Here is a 23,039-nt window from a genome sequence, read left to right as displayed (position 1 = left end):
CGCTGAGAATGAGACGTATAGATAATGGGATAAGAATGTGTTGCTACAGAATGCTACAAGGCCATATATATATATATATATATATATATATATATATATATATATATATCCTTGCAATGACATGCAAGGAAATACATAATACTTCTTCATGTGTTATGGTGGCAGACATGCTCTGGAACAATACAGTACCTTGAAGAAGAAGCCACGGCACACCTTCTGGTCATCTTCTGGGTCTTCTTCCTCCTGCGTCTCCCCGGCATCCTCCAGTGAAAGGCCCTCCAGTGGCTTCAGGACGGACAGAGGAACCTCAATCAAGCTGCTCTTGGCTTGGCCCAAGGCTCCCAGCTGAGGAGGGCTCTCTGTGGGCGTCACCGTGAAGGTCTCTTTCACTGGTTGGGACAGGACTTCAGAGACAGATGAGTCCACGGTAGGTTTGAGATCTGCAACCGACTTTTCATCTGTCACCATCTCACTGATCTCGGATTGGCTGTAAGTGTCCATTTCCTGGGTTTTGGCATGTGTGTCTAACTCTGAGTTGGCTATATTGATACTGGCAAGCTCCCTTTCTGGGGAAAGGAGTGAATAATCCTCCTTGCTTTTATCCCCATCTGTCTCTGGGTTGGCAGTTGCCGGTTTCTCCCCCATGTAAACAAAGGCGCTTGCCAGGGGATGGCAGGGAGAAAAGCGCCGTAGTCTGGGGATGCTATCGACAGACTGCGGGGCAGTGAGGACTCGGTTGTAGGGGGCCAGCTTGAGCTCGTTGGGGCGAGGGGTGCGGGGATTGCGGGAGTGGAAAGAGGCAGATTTGCGTTTGATGCTGGTTGGGGAGCGGTGGGTGGAGCGAGGGGAGTCGGCAGGGGACGAGGGGCCCGACGATCGAGTGACAGCCCCGGCCCGGCTGTGTTTTTGTGGCGAAGGGTCCGTATGTGAAGGGGGGATGACCCATGCCTGCTCATGCTGTTTCTCCCTCATGGCCATGATCACTTCCTGTTGCCGCGCTAATCGCTGCATCTCAGTCTGGAGGAAGGCCAGCGAGTGGTTGAGTTTCTCGATGGAGCGAGTGTACTCAGCCAGGTCCACCTCGGTCGGCTGAGGAGTGCTTGGTCCGCTCTCCTCTCCTCCCCCTGGGGACTTTAGCCAACGGGAGCCTTGCTCGGCTCCATCGGGCGTGTCCGCCTTGCTCCTCCCAGTTCTGAAGGATGGACTTGTGCTTCCTGCCTTGCCCTCCTCCTCCTCCTCCATCTTCCTTCCTTCCTCTTCCGCTCCGCTGGCAGCTCCATCCCCCTTTCTCTTGACCACAGTGAGGAACGCCGAGCGACCCATCCTTTGGCGATGCCTTGTAAACGCGGCTTCCACTTTCTTCTTCTGTGCTTCGATGGCTTTCCGTTTCTCCTCCAATCGCATCCTCAGCTGCACCATCTCTGTAGCCATGGCCTGGGCAGGATCGCTGGGTGGGAGTGGTACAGGTGGACGCGGGGTTTGAGTGGTAAGGGTCGGGGTGGTTTGTTGATGGATGGGGCTGTGCTCGGGGGTGGGGGCCCAGGACACCGATAGCGGGAGGCCCAACTCGGAGCCCTCTGGGGTGGTCTTGAGGGAGCTGCTGCTGCCCCTCCCTGAGTCCGGCGCTGGAGGGGTGAGCTTCCTCAACTTCTGCTCGGCAAAGCTGGTCATCTTCACTCCTGGGGGAGATTTGCCGTGGCTGCTCGGGCAAGGGCTCGGCGTGTCCATATCCAATTCCATGTTCATAGAGCAGTCTTTCAGTGAGGAATCCTCGTCCAGCATGTCTTCCGTTCGTATATGGTTGCCGGTATCCACACCAGCAGTGTCTGTGGTGCTCAGAGGCCCTTTGGAGTCCGACTCCGACACCGGCTCCAAGCCGCCTACACCGCCTGGCCTGCGGTCCTGGCTGTGCAGGAAGAAACCGCTGTTGATCCCCTCCACTGGGGGCCTGCTGGGGCTGTGGATGATCTGCAGAGCCTCCTTCACTGAAGGTGGTGGGGCGATGAGGTTCCCATGTCCGTTGGGGTACGTTCGGCTGGGGCGCATGTCAGTCTCCATGCCAGCAAGGCTGTCCGGGCAGCCCTCCTCTTCAATGCCGACACTCTGTCCGTCGACCGGCTGGAAGGACAGGTTGCGCTTCATGCCGCGGGGGAGTTGGTGGACCTTGAAGCCGGAGCCATCATCGGTGCTGACGGAGCGGATCATGCTCCGGGTGGATGAGGGAGGGCTGCACACAGAGTCCTCTTTGTCAAAGGGGATGTCAAAAGATACGCCATAAGGCCCAGATCTGAGAAAACAATTATTATTATTGTTATTTCGGGTGCTTTCACACTGGCGCCCCAATACCGTTCCCGAGCACACTTGTCCCCAAATTTACCCCAGGTCCGGTATGTTTGATGAGTGTGAATGTTGCGTTCCGTTCCATTCCGTGCCTGGGCGCAGAACGGGGAACCATGAGAGGGTCCACTTGAAAAGGTGGTCTGACTGGGGAACGCTTTGGCGTGCCCAGGGACGGAACACTTGCGAATGTGAACGCCAACCTTACCGAACCACATAGACAACACACGGGCGAGGATACACTCCAGGCGTAGTTGATGACGCAAGTGTACTCTGCAAGTGTTCCGTTCCCGAGCGCGAAATAAATTGTGTAATGTGAAAGCTGACCAGCGGGGAGAGGGGAAGGGGGCAATAGTACTCGGGTACAGAACGGAATGGAACGAAAGCAATTGTTCCTAGTGAGAAAGCACCCTTAACCTGGATACTGCCTAAGAATGATATATATTTAAAACAAACAGATGAGGAAGGAGATTGCTTTGGCAACATCACAATACAAAACACTACTGATAATTACAGTAACTGGATTTTTCTGTTCGTTTTTTTTCCTTCCCTTTTTTTCCTTTATTGGATAGAGAGGCAGGGAAGATCAACAATACCACCAACCTTTTCTCTTTGGGCCAGGTTCCAAGGTTTCCATCAACAAAGGACATTGAGGTTGATCTCTTGATTTCACCTGAATGACACAAGTAAAGATAATATTTGCAATATTACACATGCAAATGAGACACATGCATAACTTTGTGTGTGTGTGTGTGTGTGTGTGTGTGTGTGTGTGTGTGTGTGTGTGTGTGTGTGTGTGTGTGTGTGTGTGTGTGTGTGTTTTCTTTAGCACTTAATTCCTCCTTTAGAAGGCTGTCCTAAACAATCACCTATATCATTGATAGGCTTGAATTATGCAACTGAATCTAAACAGCAAATTGTACATTTTAATCAAAATCCACAAGGTAATCTAAAGCAACTGGATTGCTCCAGACAGAAATAAGGAAGTCACCTGAGTTTCGAGGTTGGGGTCGAAGTGGCAAACTAGAGATTGAGAGAGAGGAAAAGAGAGGCAAGCGTTCAATTAGACACCACAAAATAACTATTACCCAGCTATCTTTTTTTTGCCATAATTTATTCAAGCAAAGGTTTTTGCTGAGTACGTAAGCACAATCTTTTTCAGCACTGCCCTGCTTTAAATTCATACAGTTCATTTATGCCAGAAAGCTGCCCACCACAACCGGTTTACACTACCGGCCACTGAGCTGCTCCACTAGAGCAGTGGTCCCCAACCACCGGGCCACGGACCGGTACCGGGCCGCAACGCATTTGGTACCGGTCCAATTTTTTTTCTTTTTTAATAAACATAGGCTATAATATTATAGGCCGTGTGTGGTAGTTGAAACATAGTTTCAAGTTGACGTTTATTTATGTTTGTAGTTAAAACAAAAACATAAATACTGTATAGGCTACATAGAGTCTAACACAAAAGGCTGTTATTTACCCTTTGTCGCCACCTGCTGAGTAAATATATATGTAACTAAAACCAATAAAATTGACAACCCATCCGCAACTTTTTTTCCCATGTATCTACCGGTCCTTGGCACAAAAAAGGTTGGGAACCCCTGCACTAGAGCACTTGGGAGTGAAATGCCTTGCTCATGGGCTCCTTGGGAGCAGTTGTTGAGGAAGGACTGAGTGTTACTCATTCACTCTTCTCACCTTGATTTCGTTTTTGAACACAACTCAGTCACAAGACTGTGTCCACCACAGTTTGTGTCCCAACAGCACATGCACTGCACATTATCAGCATAGCTTCAGATGGAATGCCACGGGTGGGCCTAGTGTACCTGGGTCTCTCAGGACTGGGGGGTCTTTCCATGAAGCTCCTCTTGGTTGCCTTGGAGATGGGGATTGCTGTTATATTCTTCAACAAGGACGACGGATCTAAGGTCAAATAATAGAGAAGTCTGATCAATCAGAGTATGTTTAGGATAAACTATACCACTAGTATTATTACTATTACTACTACTACTGCTATAGTAAGAACAGTACTTTTAAGCCTTACCTGTGCCTTTGTTTTCCAGGATTCTTGGTTTGACAAAAGACGGCTTGACCACCTCAAACCACGAGAACAGCTCTGCCATGAACACCAGGTAGTTATTCTGGGGGGAAGGTAGACAGGACCCAGATTAAAATCATAGGATGGTGTAACATTGAACCAGTGAATCACATTTAACCCAAGGAAGTTAAGTTTATTTGTATAGCCATAATTCACAAGCATGTATAAGAGAGAGAGAGAGAGAGAGAGAGAGAGAGAGTGTGTGGGGCAGAGAGAGGAGGGGAGAGAATAGGGGGAGGGAGCGGGAGAAAAGAGAGAGAGAACAGAGGAAACAGGGTGCATGGCTGCTGCAGGGAGCCAACGTGTGACCTTTCAGTTACAGGACTCTCTTTAAAGTCAAACTGAACCCGTAGTGGCGCATGGGTCAGAGTCCGTTTCAGACTGAAAACATAACTTGTCTCAGATGACAGGTTGAGAGGCGGGTCATACTAGCATGTCGATGATTTGATTTGACAATTCTGGGGACTGGCTTTAGCATTGGCCAATCCTGGCATGTCCGACCCCCAAATCGAGTGGGATTCAGCGTGTTGTTGTGCTACACAAGTGGGATCCGCCGAGTACCATGCAGCCAGCTACTTGTGTGTAGAACGAGCGGTCAATCTGATGCATGGGTGCTGCCCGACCGGGCTGGAATCTCCGAGGGGCGACCCCTGACAACCAGGCTCTCAGGTGCACGCCATTATTGCTATTGCGGTAAATACAATATTCCTGGAATGTGAGTTTTAACGAGCCAGTTACATTTGTTTGCATTCTTAGGCATTACCGTTTTCTTTATTGTGTGTATACAGTATCAACATACAATTGGCCAAGTTAGCAGTTAGTTTATGGGATAGGAATTCTGCCAGATGACAGGCACTAGGCGCCATTTTCTCTTTCATTTGGATATGATTGTTTGAAATGGGGTAGAAATTTGATAGTACTAGGTGATGTCAGCAAACTGTAGATTACTGTTATGAATGAAATAATGAAAAAATGAACTTTTGATGTGAAAAAGTGTGAAAAACTAACTTTTTGGCATACATTATTAAATAGGTGCACTGCATACCCAGGTATTTGAACTAAAATAAAAGAAGTCATTTTTGGGTTCAGCTCGACTTTAACCACTATAACACATGTAGTGTATCTATTTTCCCACTAGGTGTCTCTGTTAACCCTAGAGAAAACCTGTGATGAACAGGATCTCCAGTATCTGCCAGTGAGCACATAAATAATTCACCACCACCCTCACTCCATTTCCCATTGAACGGGGATTCATAGCTCAAACAACTGTGCAGCATTTAACAAGAGAGATTATTTTCATCATTCACCTCAGTAAGTATAAGAAAGTAATTTCCCATGAGTGTGCTTCAAGTTCACTTGTTTTTTTGTTAGTTAGGCTCCTGTAACTGGCACCATTTTGTCAGTAAGCCATGCTGTATTTTCCCATCAATACAAATGAGCTCGTAGTTCAATATTAAAGGTGGCCTCTCTTAGTTCTCACAGGCTTTTCACATGGTGGATATGCTAATCCTCCCTTGACAACAGAATAACAGCAATAGTCCCTGTGGTTCTGTGTAGAGTGAGGCAATAAGCCATTAACCTAATTTCAACAAAGAACGCATGAAGGTCACCTATTTTTCCACTGTTCTTAATCACCAGCATGCAAACCATCAGCTAGGCTAGATTAGACCAGGTAAGAATTGTTGGCAGGGTTTCTGCCTCTGCTGTGCCAATCCACGTTTGACCACACTCTCTCTGGTCAGAAACCAGGTCAACATACTGTACACTGGGAGGTCACACTGCCTGAGGCACTGCACTGCAAAAAACTGTCCACAGAAATGTCCCGTTTTAAAATGTTATTCTCTCCAACTTGAAACAAGGGATATCATCTGCCAATTGTGTGAGATAATTTCAGTTTCATCTCAGTTTCATCATTTTCTCAAAACAAATTCTCAAAGTAATCATTCAATCCAAAAGCTTGGAAGCGGGGTCCAAGATTCACTTTTTTTGTCCCCCGGCCAAATGGCTAGTGAATGTTCAAATTTGACCAGCCACTCAATAGATCACCATTGTTTTTCCATGGTGCCAGCGTAGCTTGAAGTGTGGCTACACACTGCAATGTCAGGTGATCACGTGGAACGGAAAGGACGGAAATGTGATGTGCTTCATCACATGTGGCCTCTAGAGGGTGACATTGAGTAAGAGTCTTGACTGAGACTCGTCCGTTGCTGTACGATGGCTGCAGCACACGAGTCGAGTCGAACAAACCCCATGGGGCAATGAATGTGAGGGCGGGTGTGCACCGGCTGAGGTGGGATGTTCAGGATGTGTGCTTGTTTTGGCTGATGAGTGAAGCAAACTACTACAAGCAGAAGCAGCTACTTGCATATTTTACCATTATTTGGCTGGTAATTTTGGACCCTGCTTGGAAAATGACTCACTTGTCTCAATATTAACGCTGAATGGTTTGAGAATAATATGAAATGTGGATTATCTTTTTTTTTCTCCAGTTGTTTTGAGAGCAGTAAGATTTACACAACTTCTACAACTACACTCAAGAACAACTTGCTCACTTGGATTATTTTTTGCAGTGTCTTTTTTTTAAGCACACAGCAAATCACTGACCCAGGAATAGCCTTTCTCTATGATCAAATCACTCAAGCGTTCTCATCAAATTAAATGTGTGTAGCCCACTAGTGAAAGCCAGAAAGAGGCGTGTCATGTCTGAGTGTTACAGTAGATAGCCTGCAAAGAACAATATTGTCAAAAAGCACCAGAACAGTTGTCAGATTCCTTTGTTACCCTCCTTGCCAACACTGCAAAAAAAGTCCATCTCAAGTCATTCAGTCTGATACCCAATGTGTTAAAATCCTTTCTTAAAACGAGTGAAAGATTCTGCTAAACGGGGGTGAGATGATCAATCCCACTTGTTTCCTATGCAGCTTCACTTAAGTGTCAATATGATGAAACAAGGACAAATAAAGCAGATCACAGCACGAGTGCAAAAGAATTACGTTTGATTCAAGACCAGTTTTTTAAAATGCAAACATTATTTTACATCGGAGACAAGTGAAATCACCTCAGCTCAAAGGCAGATGTTACATTGTAGCTGGCTTTAGAGAACAGACAACATACTCGATGAAAATGATTTGGGGAAGGACATTTTCTGCAGCGTATACATGCCGGTACTCAAAAGCCCACGTGCACGAACATATGCAAAAGAAGTGCTGTGCAGGAACGACCTTGAGGAAACAACCACCCCACCAACCCCCTTGCCACCCCACCACCCCCCATCCTCCCAATATCACCCCTCCTCCCTGCCTTCAGTCCACAGTCTCCAGACAAAGACAATGCTGCCTGGCTCAGCTCGAAACAGACTGATGATTCACCTTCTCAGCAATATTTCACTCTGATATATCCACCAACCCCCCCCCCCCCACACACACACACACACGCACACGCACACGCCCATCACCAGGGGAGGCAGAGGCATTTAACAAGGACAACTCTGGCTTCCCTTGGGTGCTGTTGCAGCATTTTAAGTGACTTGGGGGGGGATCTCTCGTATGCAGAGCAGCAAAGGTGTGAGAGGGCATGCCGGCTATAACAGTCTGGATACGAGTAACGTAAGTAGCATTCAAGGCTACCAAAGTGATTAAGATGCTACATACATAGTAACAGAATCATGTATAACTAGATACAAGCCTCACATGCAAACCATGCACTTGATCATTACAGCCAGTAATCTTGTTCATAACCAGTTTCAACAATTAGATGTACTTATCACTAAAATAAAACTGTTCAGCTGACAAATACTAACTCAGCAAGTCTTATAACAGGCATGCAAGTAGCTAGTTACCTCTAGTGAGTGAAGTATTCCTCTCTAAAATGGACAGAGGTAGAGAGAGAGAGAGAGAGAGAGAGAGAGAGAGAGAGAGAGAGAGAGAGAGAGAGAGAGAGAGAGATTTCTGCTGTCGACCGTCCAGCCCAGATGGTTTGGTGGAGAAAGCCCAGCCTCTCTCCTCTCTCCCCATCTTCCGTCTGACTGCTACTGCACCCACAGACCAGGTGTGAGGGCTATCGCTTAATGCCACCAGTCAACAGTCACACGCATGCACGCACGCACGCACGCACACACACACCTAACCACCACTCTGCGGGTCTCCCCATTGACTGGCATTATGATTACCTCGCGGGTTGCCAGGTCTGCCACGTTGCCAGATCTGGTGTTTAGAGACTGGAGAGTGTCATTCTCACAGGATGACAAAAGGAAGCTGATTGGTGATTATTGGAACAAAGCCGAGGGAGGGGGAGGGGCTCATCCACTCAGCATTGAGGGACCACAAATACACACACACACACACACACACACACTGTATATGCACACACATAACACGTTGTTATGATCAGCCACACGCAGCAGTACTGCTAGACTTGCACATGCGCGCGCACACACACACACACACATCTATAAATTAGGTTACACAACTTACACACAGACGTGCGCGCACACACACACACACACACACACACACACACACACACACACACACACACACACACACACACACTCAGGGCCATGGGGCAGTGAAGTGATGTCATTAATCATTGGTCAGAGGGCTCTAGGTCCAGCAGACAGACTCAGTCCAATCTGGAAAAGCCACTCTGCTGATTTACTGCCCAGCTGAGCTGCCCGCTGAAAACCCCCAGATCCAGCTCAAAAACACAGACAAATGAGTTGTGATATTACCTCCATCTTATTCTGATGTAGAAATCACAAAAAAGACATCTGATGATCACAATCTTTCAAGCTCTCGTCCAAATGACATTATCTGCACTTTGTAATGACATTTTTCAATTGTCGTTTACATTCTAGCAGCCAATTGAAGTTAATACACCTGCAACACTCACTGCAAGTCACTGTCAGCTAAATGGCTAAAATGATCCGATATCTTTAAAATATACAGACAGCTCAGTCTGGAGTTTCATGATCATTTTGCTTTCCTTTCCTTTAAAAAAAATCACCATCAATTGTTTTTTGTAAAGACATGGCATTTGATTGAGATTGTGCAGCATCCTTCACTTGTTTTACAGTGTATATTTAGCAGTCAGACTGTAGAGAAAAGGAGTGATATTGTTTTACAGTGTATATTTAGCAGTCAGACTGTAGAGAAAAGGAGTGATATTGTTTTACAGTGTATATTTAGCAGTCAGACTGTAGAGAAAAGGAGTGATATTGTTTTACAGTGTATATTTAGCAGTCAGACTGTAGAGAAAAGGAGTGATATTGTTTTACAGTGTATATTTAGCAGTCAGACTGTAGAGAAAAGGAGTGATATTGTTTTACAGTGTATATTTAGCAGTCAGACTGTAGAGAAAAGGAGTGATATTGTTTTACAGTGTATATTTAGCAGTCAGACTGTAGAGAAAAGGAGTGATATTGTTTTACAGTGTATATTTAGCAGTCAGACTGTAGAGAAAAGGAGTGATATTGTTTTACAGTGTATATTTAGCAGTCAGACTGTAGAGAAAAGGAGTGATATTGTTTTACAGTGTATATTTAGCAGTCAGACTGTAGAGAAAAGGAGTGATATTGTTTTACAGTGTATATTTAGCAGTCAGACTGTAGAGAAAAGGAGTGATATTGTTTTACAGTGTATATTTAGCAGTCAGACTGTAGAGAAAAGGAGTGATATTGTTTTACAGTGTATATTTAGCAGTCAGACTGTAGAGAAAAGGAGTGATATTGTTTTACAGTGTATATTTAGCAGTCAGACTGTAGAGAAAAGGAGTGATATTGAGGAGGCTGCTTATGAACAAACAAGAGTGTGCTAATCGTCTCAGCAGGCTGGCTGAAAACCTCCTGCTAAAGAACAAGCAAAAGCTGGCAAAAGCCCAGAGCTGCTCCATTTCATTTCTCCATACTGCATCCACAGATGGCAATTTAGATCTGCAGCCAATTAATGAAATGAAGAGTCGGTGAATGGTGTTGGGCTGACGTGATTTACTAGCTCGCTGTCCTTTAAGAGAGAAGGGCACGGGTAATGTATGTATTCAGGCTGTGGGTAATGTATGTATTCAGGCTGTGGGGGTGGGTGAAGACACAGGCACATGTAATGAGGATGTGTCTATTGTCTAGTATAAACAGCATTATTGAACATACTTGATGCCATCCAATCAAACCATGTTCACCTGACAATTAACATATTCTGTTTTGTGGAGATGTCTGTGTGTGTAGTGTGCATGTGTGTGTGTGTGTGTGTGTGTGTGTTTGCGCGCGTGCGTAGTTTGTGTGTGTGTGTGTGTGTGTGTGTGCGTGTGCGTGTGTGCATGTGTCTATGTATACCGAGTCCCAAACCTCTAGCCTGGCTCCAGACCTTCAAAGCCACGCCCACTCCACAGTTGTGGATTTGGCTGTTCTTGGTCTGGCATCGTCATGTGCAAAAGCCTTTTCTCCGGTTGAAAACCCAATCACGGCCGCTGATTGGCTAACGCTGTTGTAAGTCAGTCTTGCCTGCGAGAGATCGCTGCCTGCTGGAGCTTTATCTGTCTGGGCAGGGAGTAACGTTACAGCGGCCGCGGTAAGTGAAGCTCTGCTCGGCCAGCCGCCCAAGGAAATGTCCCAGCGCAGCCTGGCCTAGCGGAGCTGTTGATAGCTAGGGAGATGTTGATAGATGGATTCATAGCTTGCTTGTTATGTCCAAGTCACGTTTTTCATCAATGGTAAAATTCGTTTTGAGAATCCGTTGCTCGTTGATATAATTGTTTTACAACTGCGAAATTTAGTAGCCAAAGTAGAGATGCCTGCTGTGTCTGTTTCTGTTATGCATGACTACTACTAGTGCAGTGCTGCCGCCGGTTGCCGTGGACACCTTGGTCTCTAGTGATTGGTTAGGGAAGCGCGAAGCCCGCCCCCTCATAGAAATCCTCTGAAGTGACTGCAATCTCAGACGAGAAGAGGAAATGAGTTGACGAGTTGACAATTCAGTCTGAATATCAGGCTGCCACACTTCAGCTCAAGCCATGCATTTACAGCAGAAATAAACATGTTGACAGCTTGGTACAAAAAAACTTGTTTGATCTCTATAGGAAATTTCATCGTTCATGACAACTGTACGGGTGGTGAATTTGTATATAACGCAGCCATTTATACACTATGGCTGCAAAAAGAAGTCAGATTGTATAGAAGTCAATAGGGAAATAACCCACCGACATCTCACTTGATTTATGACCTCAGTAAACACTTCCCTAATGAGTTTATGGTCTCAATTGCTAGTTTCAAGTCTTTTTGTTTTTTGTTAACAGTTATGCTTTGGGGCGTGATTGACAGGTCGCCTGTCCAGTGATGGCGCAGTGATCATGGACCAATAGCAGGTGGTGCTGCGGCTCTTCTCGTCCAAATCGTGGATCTATAATAAGATAATGTGGTCCAAATATGGTCACTTCTGGCTAAAAAGAGAACCAAGATGGCGACGGTCACAATGTGAAAAGAAGCAGTAGGCATGCCTGAGCAGGTCTGGCTGTGAGGAATCACTAAGTTCCCTAAGGATGCTGTTCCTCTTTCTCTCCCATTCTCTCTCCTGTCTCTCTCCATCTGAACACCTCCCTCTCTCTCTCTCTCTCTGCATCTCTCTCTCTCCCCTCCCCTCCCCGACACAGTCCAATCTCTATAATAAGGTCTCCATTAGTATGAGGGGCCACGGGGCAGTGTGACTGCCTGCCTGGAAAGTGGGTCAAGGTGACTGACTGTAGCGGCTGTGGACCTGCAGTGCTGCTGGCAGGCAGTCTCACTCACTCTCTGCTGGGACTCTATCCCTCATCACATCACTGTCAGCAAAATACTGCCACCAGCTAGTACACCTCACACAATTATTATTTGATGTCCTATGTGTGTGTGTGTGTGTGTGTGTGTGTGTGTGTGTGTGTGTGTGTGTGTGTGTGTGTGTGTGTGTGTGTGTGTGTGTGTGTGTGTGTGTGTGTGTGTGTGTGTGTGTGTGTGCGTGCGTGTGTGCGTGCGTGCGTGCGTGTCTGCATCTGCTTTGTACTGTTTGAAATGGGTGGGGTATGCACTTTTCGAGCAAGCAGAAACATGAGTGTTTTATCCCTCAAATATCACTGAATCAAATGCAGTTTCAAACTCTAAAAGAACACACCTCTTTCATATAATAATATCTTGTGCAGTTTGTTGTATCAACTTATTTTACCATTACTATTTAGGCATTTGTTTTATTCAGGCTGTTACCAGACCTGTGGCTGATCTATGGCCAACACAAGAAGACAAGAAGAAAGTTTGCCAGCTGTTTGTAGAGCAGCTACTCACACAGACTGTGTCAACACAACAATGACAGAAACAGAGAGGTGAGGGAGAGAGAGAGTGCCTTGCGCAAATTAATGATTGGATGTGCCAGAATTTTCTCCAACTTAATAAAGACAAAACAGAGATAATTGTCTTCGGCAAAAAAGAAGATAGGCTCAAAGTTACTGCTCACCTCGAATCCCTATCTCTGAAGCCAAAGGACCAGGTAAAAAATCTTGGCATTATTATTGACTCTGATCTAAATTTCAACTCCCACATCAAGCTTATAAGAAAATCTGCCTTCTATCATCTAAAAAATATAGCAAGGATTAGAGGCTATATGTCCAAACAAGATCTTGAAAAACTAATTCATGCTTTCATTTCTAGCAGGCTAGACTACTGCAACAGTCTTTTCAATGGTCTTCCCAAAAAAGCTGTTAAACAACTTCAGCTCATTCAGAATGCGGCTGCTAGAGTTCTAACAAGAACCAAGAAAGCTGAACACATTACACCAGTTCTCAAATCCCTGCATTGGCTGCCAGTAAATCTTAGAATAGACTTTAAAATTCTGCTAATAGTTTACAAATCTCTCAACGGGTCAGGCCCACACTACATCTCTGAAATGCTTCTACACTATGAACCATCCAGATCCCTGAGATCTTCAGGCACTGGTCTACTAATTGTCCCAAGGACCAAATCTAAACATGGTGAAGCCGCGTTCTCCCACTATGCCTCTCATAACTGGAACAAACTCCCTGAACACATTAGATCTGCCCCTACTCTGCCTATTTTTAAATCCAAGCTAAAGACCTTTATGTTTACTCTTGCTTTTAACTGCTACTAAACTACTGCCTCTCTCGGCCTGTAATTTTAAAAAGATTTTTCCTGTACATTTCCAACAAATGGACTGTACATGTAATAATAATACTGAAGAGTGCCTTGTAACTTATTTAAAACAGAAATAATGTTTCATGTTTGTTAATTTGAGTATATATTTTAACTAAAACTGTCGGCTGTGTTTTTTATGTGTTTTTTTTATATGTGCATTGCTTTGCTGCTTGTTTTTTCGATTATTTTTTTGTAAAGCACCTTGAATTGCCTTTGTGTATGAAAGGTGCTATATAAATAAAATTTGACTTGACTTGACTTGACTTGAGAGAGGGGGGGTGAGAGTTAGCAAGAGAGAGAGAGAGAGAGAGAGAGAGTCAGCAAGAGAGGGAGAGAGGTCAGACAAAGAATGACTGAAAAACCGAGTGACAGAAAGAAAGAAAGAAAGAAAGAAAGAAAGAAAGAAAGAAAGAAAGCGTGAATGAGTCGACGCAGGCCTCAGATGGTTTAGAAGAGGCAGTTTACACAGGTTTTTCCACAGAGTGACTCACACAGGCACAGTGCTCGCTGTGTTTCTGCTGCTCTCAACACTCATCAATGAATCACCAAGAGAAGGGTTTGTTCAGCTTTGGAAACAGGGATTTCTGCTTGTAAAGTGTGAGCATTTGATCAATAGACAGCCCAAGCTGCCTCACATAGGTATAAAAAGTATAAAAAACAACACACGCACATAAAAAGTACCAGCATTTGTTTTGAAATATAGAAACCACCATTCTGCCTTGGCACCGCTCTTCTGTTGGCTAGGCTGGTGTTTTTTTTATGCAGTGCTTACGTCAACAAATCCTATGAAAATAGCAAATCAGCAATGATTTTGTTTCACCGACAAGTCTCGAGTCGTCCATGTAGCTGGTGCCCAATGCAGCCATAGAACTCCATTGTATTAAAGAAAGGTTTAAAAACACATCAAAGAGCCATGCTGCTGATCTGGGCAACAGATCTCATCATCGTGATGCACCGGGCCCGCCCGCTTTTCCCTCAAACAACTTAAGTAGTTCTGTAGCACCGGAAATAGTCTGTTGCGTAATGAGGAATTTGTTCCCATTTGAATTGGATTTGGTAATAACTCCAACAGCCTGACTTTTCAGGCTAACAGAGTTAGCCATTTTGAAACTATGTCTGTTTGTGAGCTGTATTTCAAGGTTTTTAGCTTACAATTGCAGCCAATGAGTGATAGTATAGTAAGCAATGCATTAAAAGACCAGCCTTATCCTTTAAGGGTCAATGCATCTATTTCATGTTTCAGTCGTTCTGACATATATTATTATATTGCTCCACAATTGTAACGGCAATCCCATATCATAACTGCAAAAGCCTGCTTTTCATTTTGGAATGCAATATCACTTTGTATACAGCAAACCTCTGCACACTGACCAAGCATGATCACTATCACAATACAGTCACATTTCTATATGTAGAAAGAATGGAAATGCCTTCAAATTATTATTGTACTCGACATTTCCATTTTCAAACTCATTTCTGTCCATTTTGGAGAAGAAAATAACTGGCTGCATCATTCTCTCTAAAATATAGACGTTTCCAGTCTGTAGTGTTATCATTTGGTCAATGAAGGAGGACTTACATTACCTGCTATCCTTCACAAAGTACCATGCTGTTCTGATGTTGTGCTATCAACCCCACTACAAGAGCAAGGGCGTGGTGCGCTGCAGGCAGGTGGGAGCGTACCTTGACGGTGGACGAGGCGTACATCATGTCCTCCAGGCTGAAGTGACAGCAGCTGCTCAGGTGCTCTTTGCAGAAGTCCTGGATGAGCTGCAGGTTGTAGAGGCGGTCGGCCAGCGTCATGCTCTCCTTCAGACACACATCTGGGAAGGCAAAGGGAGCCATAGTGTCCTGGTCAGAAAGCTCTGTGCTGCGCAACCGCTTTAAAGACCCCCTAAAGTCAAACATATCTTTTTCTTTTGGACGTCTGAGCTTCACTGTGCAGAACGATGTCTGTGCCGAGGCTGTTGCCACAATCGTCTGCTGAAAGTGGACAGTTTCTCTGAGCTCACTGAAAAGGTGGTTTTCAACTACGTAGAATGATTTGTGACATCACAAATACTGGAGCCAATCCCTGTCTAGTATTCAGCAGTTAACACCCTTCTTTGTATGCTGTGATTGGATAGTTATGCTGTAGATAACACAGATTTTTTTGCTTTGGAATTTTTAATGAGGCAGAAGGAGGGAAAGTCATTTGAAGGATTTTAACAAGATAATGTGTGTGGGGAAAACATCAGACACAAACTATTATTTAAAGTAGAGTATTTTATATACATCTTAAAAGAGTTTAAAAAAAGTTAAAAAGAGTTGGTGACTACAGTGATTCTAATGAGTGGTTTGCACTGTGCTGATGGTATCTAGATAAGAGTGCACAGCGTTACGATGTATCTTTGGGTCAGGAAGTGTGGATGGATGAAAGCCTGCCGATGACCAATCATAGCTCAGCAATGAGATGTTCTCATCAACAAAGGGGCTGAGTTGATGTGGTAATGTACTCAAAGAGGACATAGTCTGATTGATCAATTGTCTCTGTGATGGGGTCTGTTCAGTTGAACGATAGCCCTTTGTGTGTGTGTGTGTGTGTGTGTGTGTGTGTGTGTGTGTGTGTGTGTGTGTGATCAAGCAAGTAATGATGTCTTGGACTATTTTCAATAATGAAGACTACTTAACAGCCAACGCCCAGTTCTCGTCATATCACAGTGCACGCCCCCTTTCTTTGAGGTTGTATAACCCATTCATTGTTAGGCTCGCCCCCTTTCTCTGATGCTGTCTCCTCACCCATTCACAGTTTACCACACATGTGGCAATAACCAATCAGCCCAAGGTATTCCTCTCCAGCTGATCCCAATCACCTAATCAGCGTAGTATATCAGGGTCCATGTTTTACTCTGTTTGCTATGTGCTGTGTATGTGCCATGTGTCATTCTCAGTTGCTGATCATCATCGCTGAAGCAGTTGTTTTCGCCCCACCTCCTCCCCTGACCACCACCATCGTCATGACTCCTGATTGAAGAATTCCCTATGGGGGATTTCCTATCCTATTCCTCGTTGACGACGCCCTCTCATCATCTCAGGAGAGCGTCGTCATATCATGGATTCATACGCCAAAATTAATTTGTTGTATCATTAAAGCTTGTTGTACTTTCTACTAGTCTCTCATTATTGAAAAGCACCCCCCCCCCCCCCCCCCCCCCCCGGTCCTGCCCAGACCGGAGCGTACCTTCCAGAGGCAGCAGCTGGGGGCAGTAGAAGTGCAGTAGGGCGGCCAGGGCCGAGCCATCGCTGCTGTCCTTCAGCAGGTTGTCCACCGGGGGGATCCACGGAACCGGCTGGCACGACGCCTGGTCCTTCCTGTAGCGAGCCTGCATAGACATAATACAACACACTGCTTAGTGGCTGCTTTGTTTGATCCAAAGTGTCACAGTGCACACGTTTCAGCTTCCTACCTCTACCGGCTGTGATACACACGCAATGAAACCCAGGGTGTCTGCATGATTCAGAAAGCTAGATTCAAGACCTTTCAACACTCTTTTCTTTTCATGCTATCTGAACTGAATTCAAAGAAACAAAGTTGGCAAAACCAGACTAGTTTTGAATTTGTGTAATGTAATGTGCATACTGTACCACTACATTAGTCTAAGAGTAGACATGCAGCGCAGAACATTAATGGTGAAAAAATAATATCTCTTATAAATGGATTTAAGATAGTTTCACAAGTCCTTGAATTTAATCATTTATACTTAGGACCCACAGATACCCTGGAACCTCTAATCATTTTAGTGTTGGTGCCTTGGGGGGGAGGGGGGATGAAATTAAGTAACTAAATACAAAATTAACAAATAAATAAATAAATAATTCAGCTACTCATTGAGAATGAGTGACAAAGCTTTAGTGGACTGCACACTGTCGACAACAAATCCACAAAACACGACATTGAATACATTTCATTACATTTACTGTTCCACTCCTGTAACCCTGATGAAGGCTAGAGATAACAAATATTACACACGCACGCACGCACGCACACACACGCGCACGCACGCACGCACGCACGCACGCACACACACACACACACACACACACACACACACACACACACACACACACACACACACACACACACACACACACAGACACACACACACACACACACACACACACACACACACACACACACACACAGACACACACAGCAAGGCTTCAGACCCATTTGGTTACTCCGTTTCATAGATGAGTAGATCTAATGAAGCCTTCAGGCCAAATGCATCTTTTGTTCCAGACATTACAAACTGGGCTGTGAGATGAACTGATACAGGAGTCAGGACTCATTTTGAATATCTAATTAAGGATTTTAAAAGGAGTGGAACTAACGACACCTGAAAATTACAACGCTGATTATATCAACCTTTTCTCATTAATTTCCCCCTCACATACCATGTGTGTGCTTGTGTGTGTGTGTGTGTGTGTGTGTGTGGTAGAATACTTTAGTCGATGTAAAAAGCCCAACTGAGCCCAAGGAGATGAACAGAGTGCGGCTGCACAAATAGGGTTCACATGATAATGCTTGTGAGGAAAATAAAATTACCATATGAAATTGTAGCCCTAAGTAGTATCAATGTACACAGACTGAATACACACATGAGCATCCATGACAGATACAAAGGGCTCTATTTTGGTGACGGTGCATGCTGCATGCTGCATGGTGCATGGTGCATGGTGCCTAGTGCCTGGTGCATGGTGAGGCTTTGTGCCGGCAAACTAGCATTTGATTTGGGTGTGTTTTGGGTGTGTTGTGTCCCTTGCATGCTCCTGTTTGGGGTTTTAGTGTGAACATAGTCTCGCTGGCCAGCCTCCTCTCCCTTCCGTCCGAGGAGTCTGGCGCCGCAGGTCTCCATAACTGGAATAAACCCTCCACTGCTCTACTCTGCTCTCCCATTGGAGGCGTCGGTTTCAGACGCTGCCGGATTTCCGCTCCCCGCTTAAGAAGCTCTGTCATTGGCTCCGACCATGTCAATCAGAGCGGCTTCCGCTCCCTCCTCCCTGTGTGTCGCTGTAAATAGTGCCCTGCTGCCGCAGTGAAAACAACAACGCTAACTAGCTAGCAAGCTAACGGCAGAAACCTACACGCTAGCTCGTTGCTACACGCTGAAAACGGCAAGTTGGATTGTTTGAAACTATTTTCCAAGGGCACTGCCGCTAAGCGCCGCCCATCGCAATCCCACTATGGAGACCTGCGGCGCCAGACTCCTCGGACGGAAGGGAGAGGAGGCTGGCCAGCGAGACTAGTGTGAACGTGACTGTACTGAAGTGGGAGGGGGTTGAGGGGTGGGGTGTGTCACTGAACACTCAAGCAATTTTGGTGTCACAAGGATGACTTCACCCGCTTGCTCAGATCAGTCCAAAAGCGCAAGGTGCAGTCATGTTCTGGGCCTTTTTTCTGTGCCTTTAAAATAATGCACACATGAACAGATCTTATTCAACTGCTTACTGAGCTTTTATGTTGCCCAATTTGACTACTAAATCCCTCAAGTTGGAAGGAAATAAGATGCATTTCCCCCTTAATCCCCCCTCCCCTCTCTTAACCAAAACGTCCCTGTGGTGTTCGCTGCCAACTTCTGTCTGGCTGTTCGCCTAATATCACTGAATCATTGGCTGATGGTAACCAAATGTGTTCTGTTCTCCCCTCCCATGCCAATTTCATTTAAAGTGCCATATATTCTGCACCTCTTGCACAAAGACATCAGTTTCGTCTTGGGAGAAGCTTTTGTGCTGGATCTGCTCTGGACTGTTCTCTTCTCTCCATCACCAAATTGTCAGAGTGCTATGGCAAAGAGCACATTCTTTTTTATAGGGGAGGAAAAGAGGTGATTTGATTGGTCATGACTGACGCCAATCACTAGCACCAGCTGATAAGTGTATTCCTCCTAATCCACCTGAGTTCCACCGCTGCACACTGCTGACCACACAAATATCAGGACAAACGACACAAATCAGTTGCTGTGCGCCATGGATTCACAAAAATAGAGCCCATAATGTTTGAGCAAAAGGGAGAAAATGCTGTGAGGGCTTAAGCACTGACATAAGGAGTCTGAAAACATTTCATGTAAAAAAAATGCCTCCAGATGCAACTGTGCCACCTCTCAAATGAAATGAAACTGCTTTTTTTTTTTTCTGGACGTCTCATAGGAGCTTGTTCAGGAAAGCCAAAATAGACTGCATCACATTAGCAAACATAAAGATTAAAGAAGTGTGTTTTTTTTAGGTCAAACATACAGGAATACTCTGAATGTCTGTACAAACACTGCAGGTGAACAAACTCAACAGCCGTCATGTGCAATACACAATAAAGAGAATCATGTGTGATTATAGGATAATTGAGTTATAATGTCACCCAGGCTCTACTGAGTCATCTTGGGGCAAGAGCAAATCATTACATTTTCAGTGCATTTTCATCTGTGTCATGTTTTTGCATGCATTAGTGCTGCGTGCATTCTGCAAGAAATCACATGATACCAATAATGCCACAAGGAATCACTGATTGATCGGAGCAGAAGAAAACCAAGAAATACGTTTTTTTTTAAATCTCCCATTTTCTCCCCCAAATTGTACTTTGTACCCACCCCCTCTGCTGATCTGGAGAGAGTTGTTGACTAGCACATGCTTCCTCCGATACATGTGCAGTCGCCAGCTGCTCCTTTTCACGTGACAGCGAGGAGTTTCACCTGCAGGAAGTAGCGTGTGGGAGGATCACGCTATTCCCCCCAGTCCCCCCCTCCCCGCCGAACAGGCGCTACAACCAACCAGAGGAGGCGCTAGTGCAGCGACCAGGACACATACCCTTAATATGGCTTCCTACCTGCAGATGAACTAAAAGAACAGCTCGGTTTGTGTGTGAGTGAAGTTACATGCTGATGCGCACGTGACAGAGTGACATAAAGACATTGAGTGAAACAGAGGCAGGCAGACGTCACTATGGATACACAGATGAAGGACATGAGTGCAGCGCTGGGTAGTTGACTTACAGGCACAAGCTTCATGTACCACTTGGTTGGAGACTGCAGCAGCAACAGCAACAGAAAAACAACAACAGAGAAAGACATATTGGTTAGTTAGTTAGTTATCTGGTCAGTAATACATGCAAAGACAGGACAGCCATCCACTATAATGTTGGGGTCAACGGCAGATTAGCTGAGCCAGCGTTAGCATGGAGGACAATGAGACACAACACTGGCAAGAAAGCTAAATAGCCGTATTGATTGGTGGAGATGCTTCAATGATAGGGACAAACAAAGAGGGATGCCAGGTATATTGTTATTGTGACTGTGTACGTGTCTTTTCAACATGGCTGTCAGTTCATATTGGCATCAGATGGGTTACATCCTGGAATACATATGAACAAATAACAACGGAGAAATGAGCAGCATTACAGAAATGAGCATGAAGTCCTGCAGTGTGAACGCAGCCTCAATGTGTGTGCACATCACATAATGTGTGTAGTAGGCCAGTGGTTCTCAAGCTGGGGGTCGGGACCACAAGTTGGGACCCCTCAATATATGTTTTAATTTGGGGTGTGTGTGGGAGATGATTTATGGAATAGGAAAAATTTATTATTGTGTCAATTTCTTCAGATGTTTCTCCAATTTGTGAAATGCTGTTTTAAGCTTATAGCCTCTGATAATGAGAGGAAACAACAAGCTGAAAAGGAAAAATCATTCTTTCGATGAACGGTAACGAGGGTGAGTGGGCATTGCTTAATTTCATGAACGTGTTTCAAGAGACTGTCGTATATGATCAAAAGGCCACAGGTTTGAACCCTGCGACAGCCAGTGTCCAGTAGTAGTAGCCAGCATCCTTCATTCCAGGAGCCAACATCCTTCCTTCTAAAGTGTCTTTGAGCAAGGCACCTAAGTCTCTCTCATGGCCAAGTCACTCTGGATAAGAACATCAGCTACTGTAACCAAATTGTCATCCCTGCTTTTCCTCTGACAATGTAAGCTGATTCCAGAATAGGGAAGGCTTGCCTCAAGTTATTAGCTCATTCCCACACCACCAACAAGTATCAAAGAGTCAACATTAAGCGCCACTCAGTTTGGTTGGTAAGTACTTCACAGACAAGCCATCACTGATGATGAGAAAATACAACGCTTGAGTCTGAAAAGTAGTGAAAAACAGCCGGTGTGAACCTTGAAGGAGGCAGATGAACAGATCAATTGTAGTTTCCTGGATGATTCGATTGACCTCTCTTTGAATGGTAATTTGAGTCACATGTGGTCGTACGGGAGTGATGCGATCAAAAACACAAGAAAATGAATCCTCTAGGGCGACTGTATAACTGAGCTAATCTTGTTTACCACATATCAGTTGATAAGTTTGATCTATTTACCATTGACTGGACCTTTGAAACTGCTATGACAGCACAACAGTCGCTGTCTTGATGTGCTGTGAGGCAGATGAATAGGGTGGGAAATCAAATGAAATCTTCTGATGGGTGAAACGCTTGGCTTTCCTGTCAAGTATTTCAAGTGTTGCTACAAACTATTTATCATATTACATGTCTTTACTATTAACCTTTACACTTTATATAATGACTGCCATGTCTTTACACACTACTCCATTTAAGCCTTAGGGCCGGTGTCCATGCTCCACAAGGCTCAAGTCAAAACCTTTATGCATTTCCATCCTTCTCAGTTTAACTATCACATGATGATTATGAAGGAATGCTTTTTTATATATTTGATTTGATTTAGATTTTATTATAGTGTCATAAACCATACACCATACTGGTGCCCAGCACACATGGGCTTACAAGTCACTGTAAAATAAAGTGATCAAACAAAAGGAATGCATGTTGTCCGTCAAATTTGATTACAAACAATTAATTACAATATTGTATCAGAATTCATTCGGAAATAAATAAGGATTCCTCCCTTCTTTCACATGCATTAGAGATATATTAATTATATACATGTATGTACTATATGTACTATGATATGTATAGCCTTCTGTCTGTATATCCTGCACTGTCCCCTTGCACTAGGTGGGAGGTCCTGTCATCCATAGACTGTAAAAAGAGATGGATGGAGTGAGTGTGACATCACCCATTGGTTTGTTGACTCCTGTTTTGAAGCCTCTAGTTTGGCATTTTGGCTGCTGCCATCTTGGTTCATGTGCAGCTTGCAAGGGACAGTGTGAGACCAGGGGCTTCCCACAGAGCAACAGCGCCACCTGCTATTGGTATAACGGTGAACTGCGTGATCACTGGACGGGCGAGCTGTCAATCACGCCTAAAACATTGTCTTTTCTATCAACTATTTTACTCTAAACACAGTGAGTTATATAAAAATTCACCCCCATACAGTTGTCATGAAAGGTGAAATTAGCAAACAGTTTTTGAACCAGGCTGTAAGCATATTTATTTATTTATGCTGTAAAGTCGGG

The 23,039-nt window shown here is 44.8% G+C and overlaps 1 protein-coding gene across 1 annotated transcript in view; it reads right to left on the bottom strand.

Annotated features, from left to right (window-relative positions):
• camsap2a (calmodulin regulated spectrin-associated protein family, member 2a) overlaps positions 1–23,039 on the bottom strand; it is a gene marked incomplete at both ends in the record, with an annotated part of 72,450 nt that overhangs the window by 10,036 nt on the left and 39,375 nt on the right. Inside the window, 7 exons of the mRNA XM_083647492.1 lie at positions 190–2,287; positions 2,941–3,010; positions 3,329–3,360; positions 4,167–4,263; positions 4,385–4,481; positions 15,285–15,424; positions 16,822–16,963. Coding sequence (XP_083503618.1) covers positions 190–2,287; positions 2,941–3,010; positions 3,329–3,360; positions 4,167–4,263; positions 4,385–4,481; positions 15,285–15,424; positions 16,822–16,963 — 2,676 coding nt within the window. The remainder of the gene's footprint in view (positions 1–189; positions 2,288–2,940; positions 3,011–3,328; positions 3,361–4,166; positions 4,264–4,384; positions 4,482–15,284; positions 15,425–16,821; positions 16,964–23,039) is intronic.

The sequence above is a fragment of the Poromitra crassiceps genome (genome assembly GCF_964638095.1).
Source record: "Poromitra crassiceps genome assembly, chromosome: 12".
Lineage (NCBI taxonomy): Eukaryota > Metazoa > Chordata > Actinopteri > Beryciformes > Melamphaidae > Poromitra > Poromitra crassiceps.
Note: the sequence above shows the minus strand (reverse complement) of the source record. Positions and strands in the feature narration are given on the sequence as shown.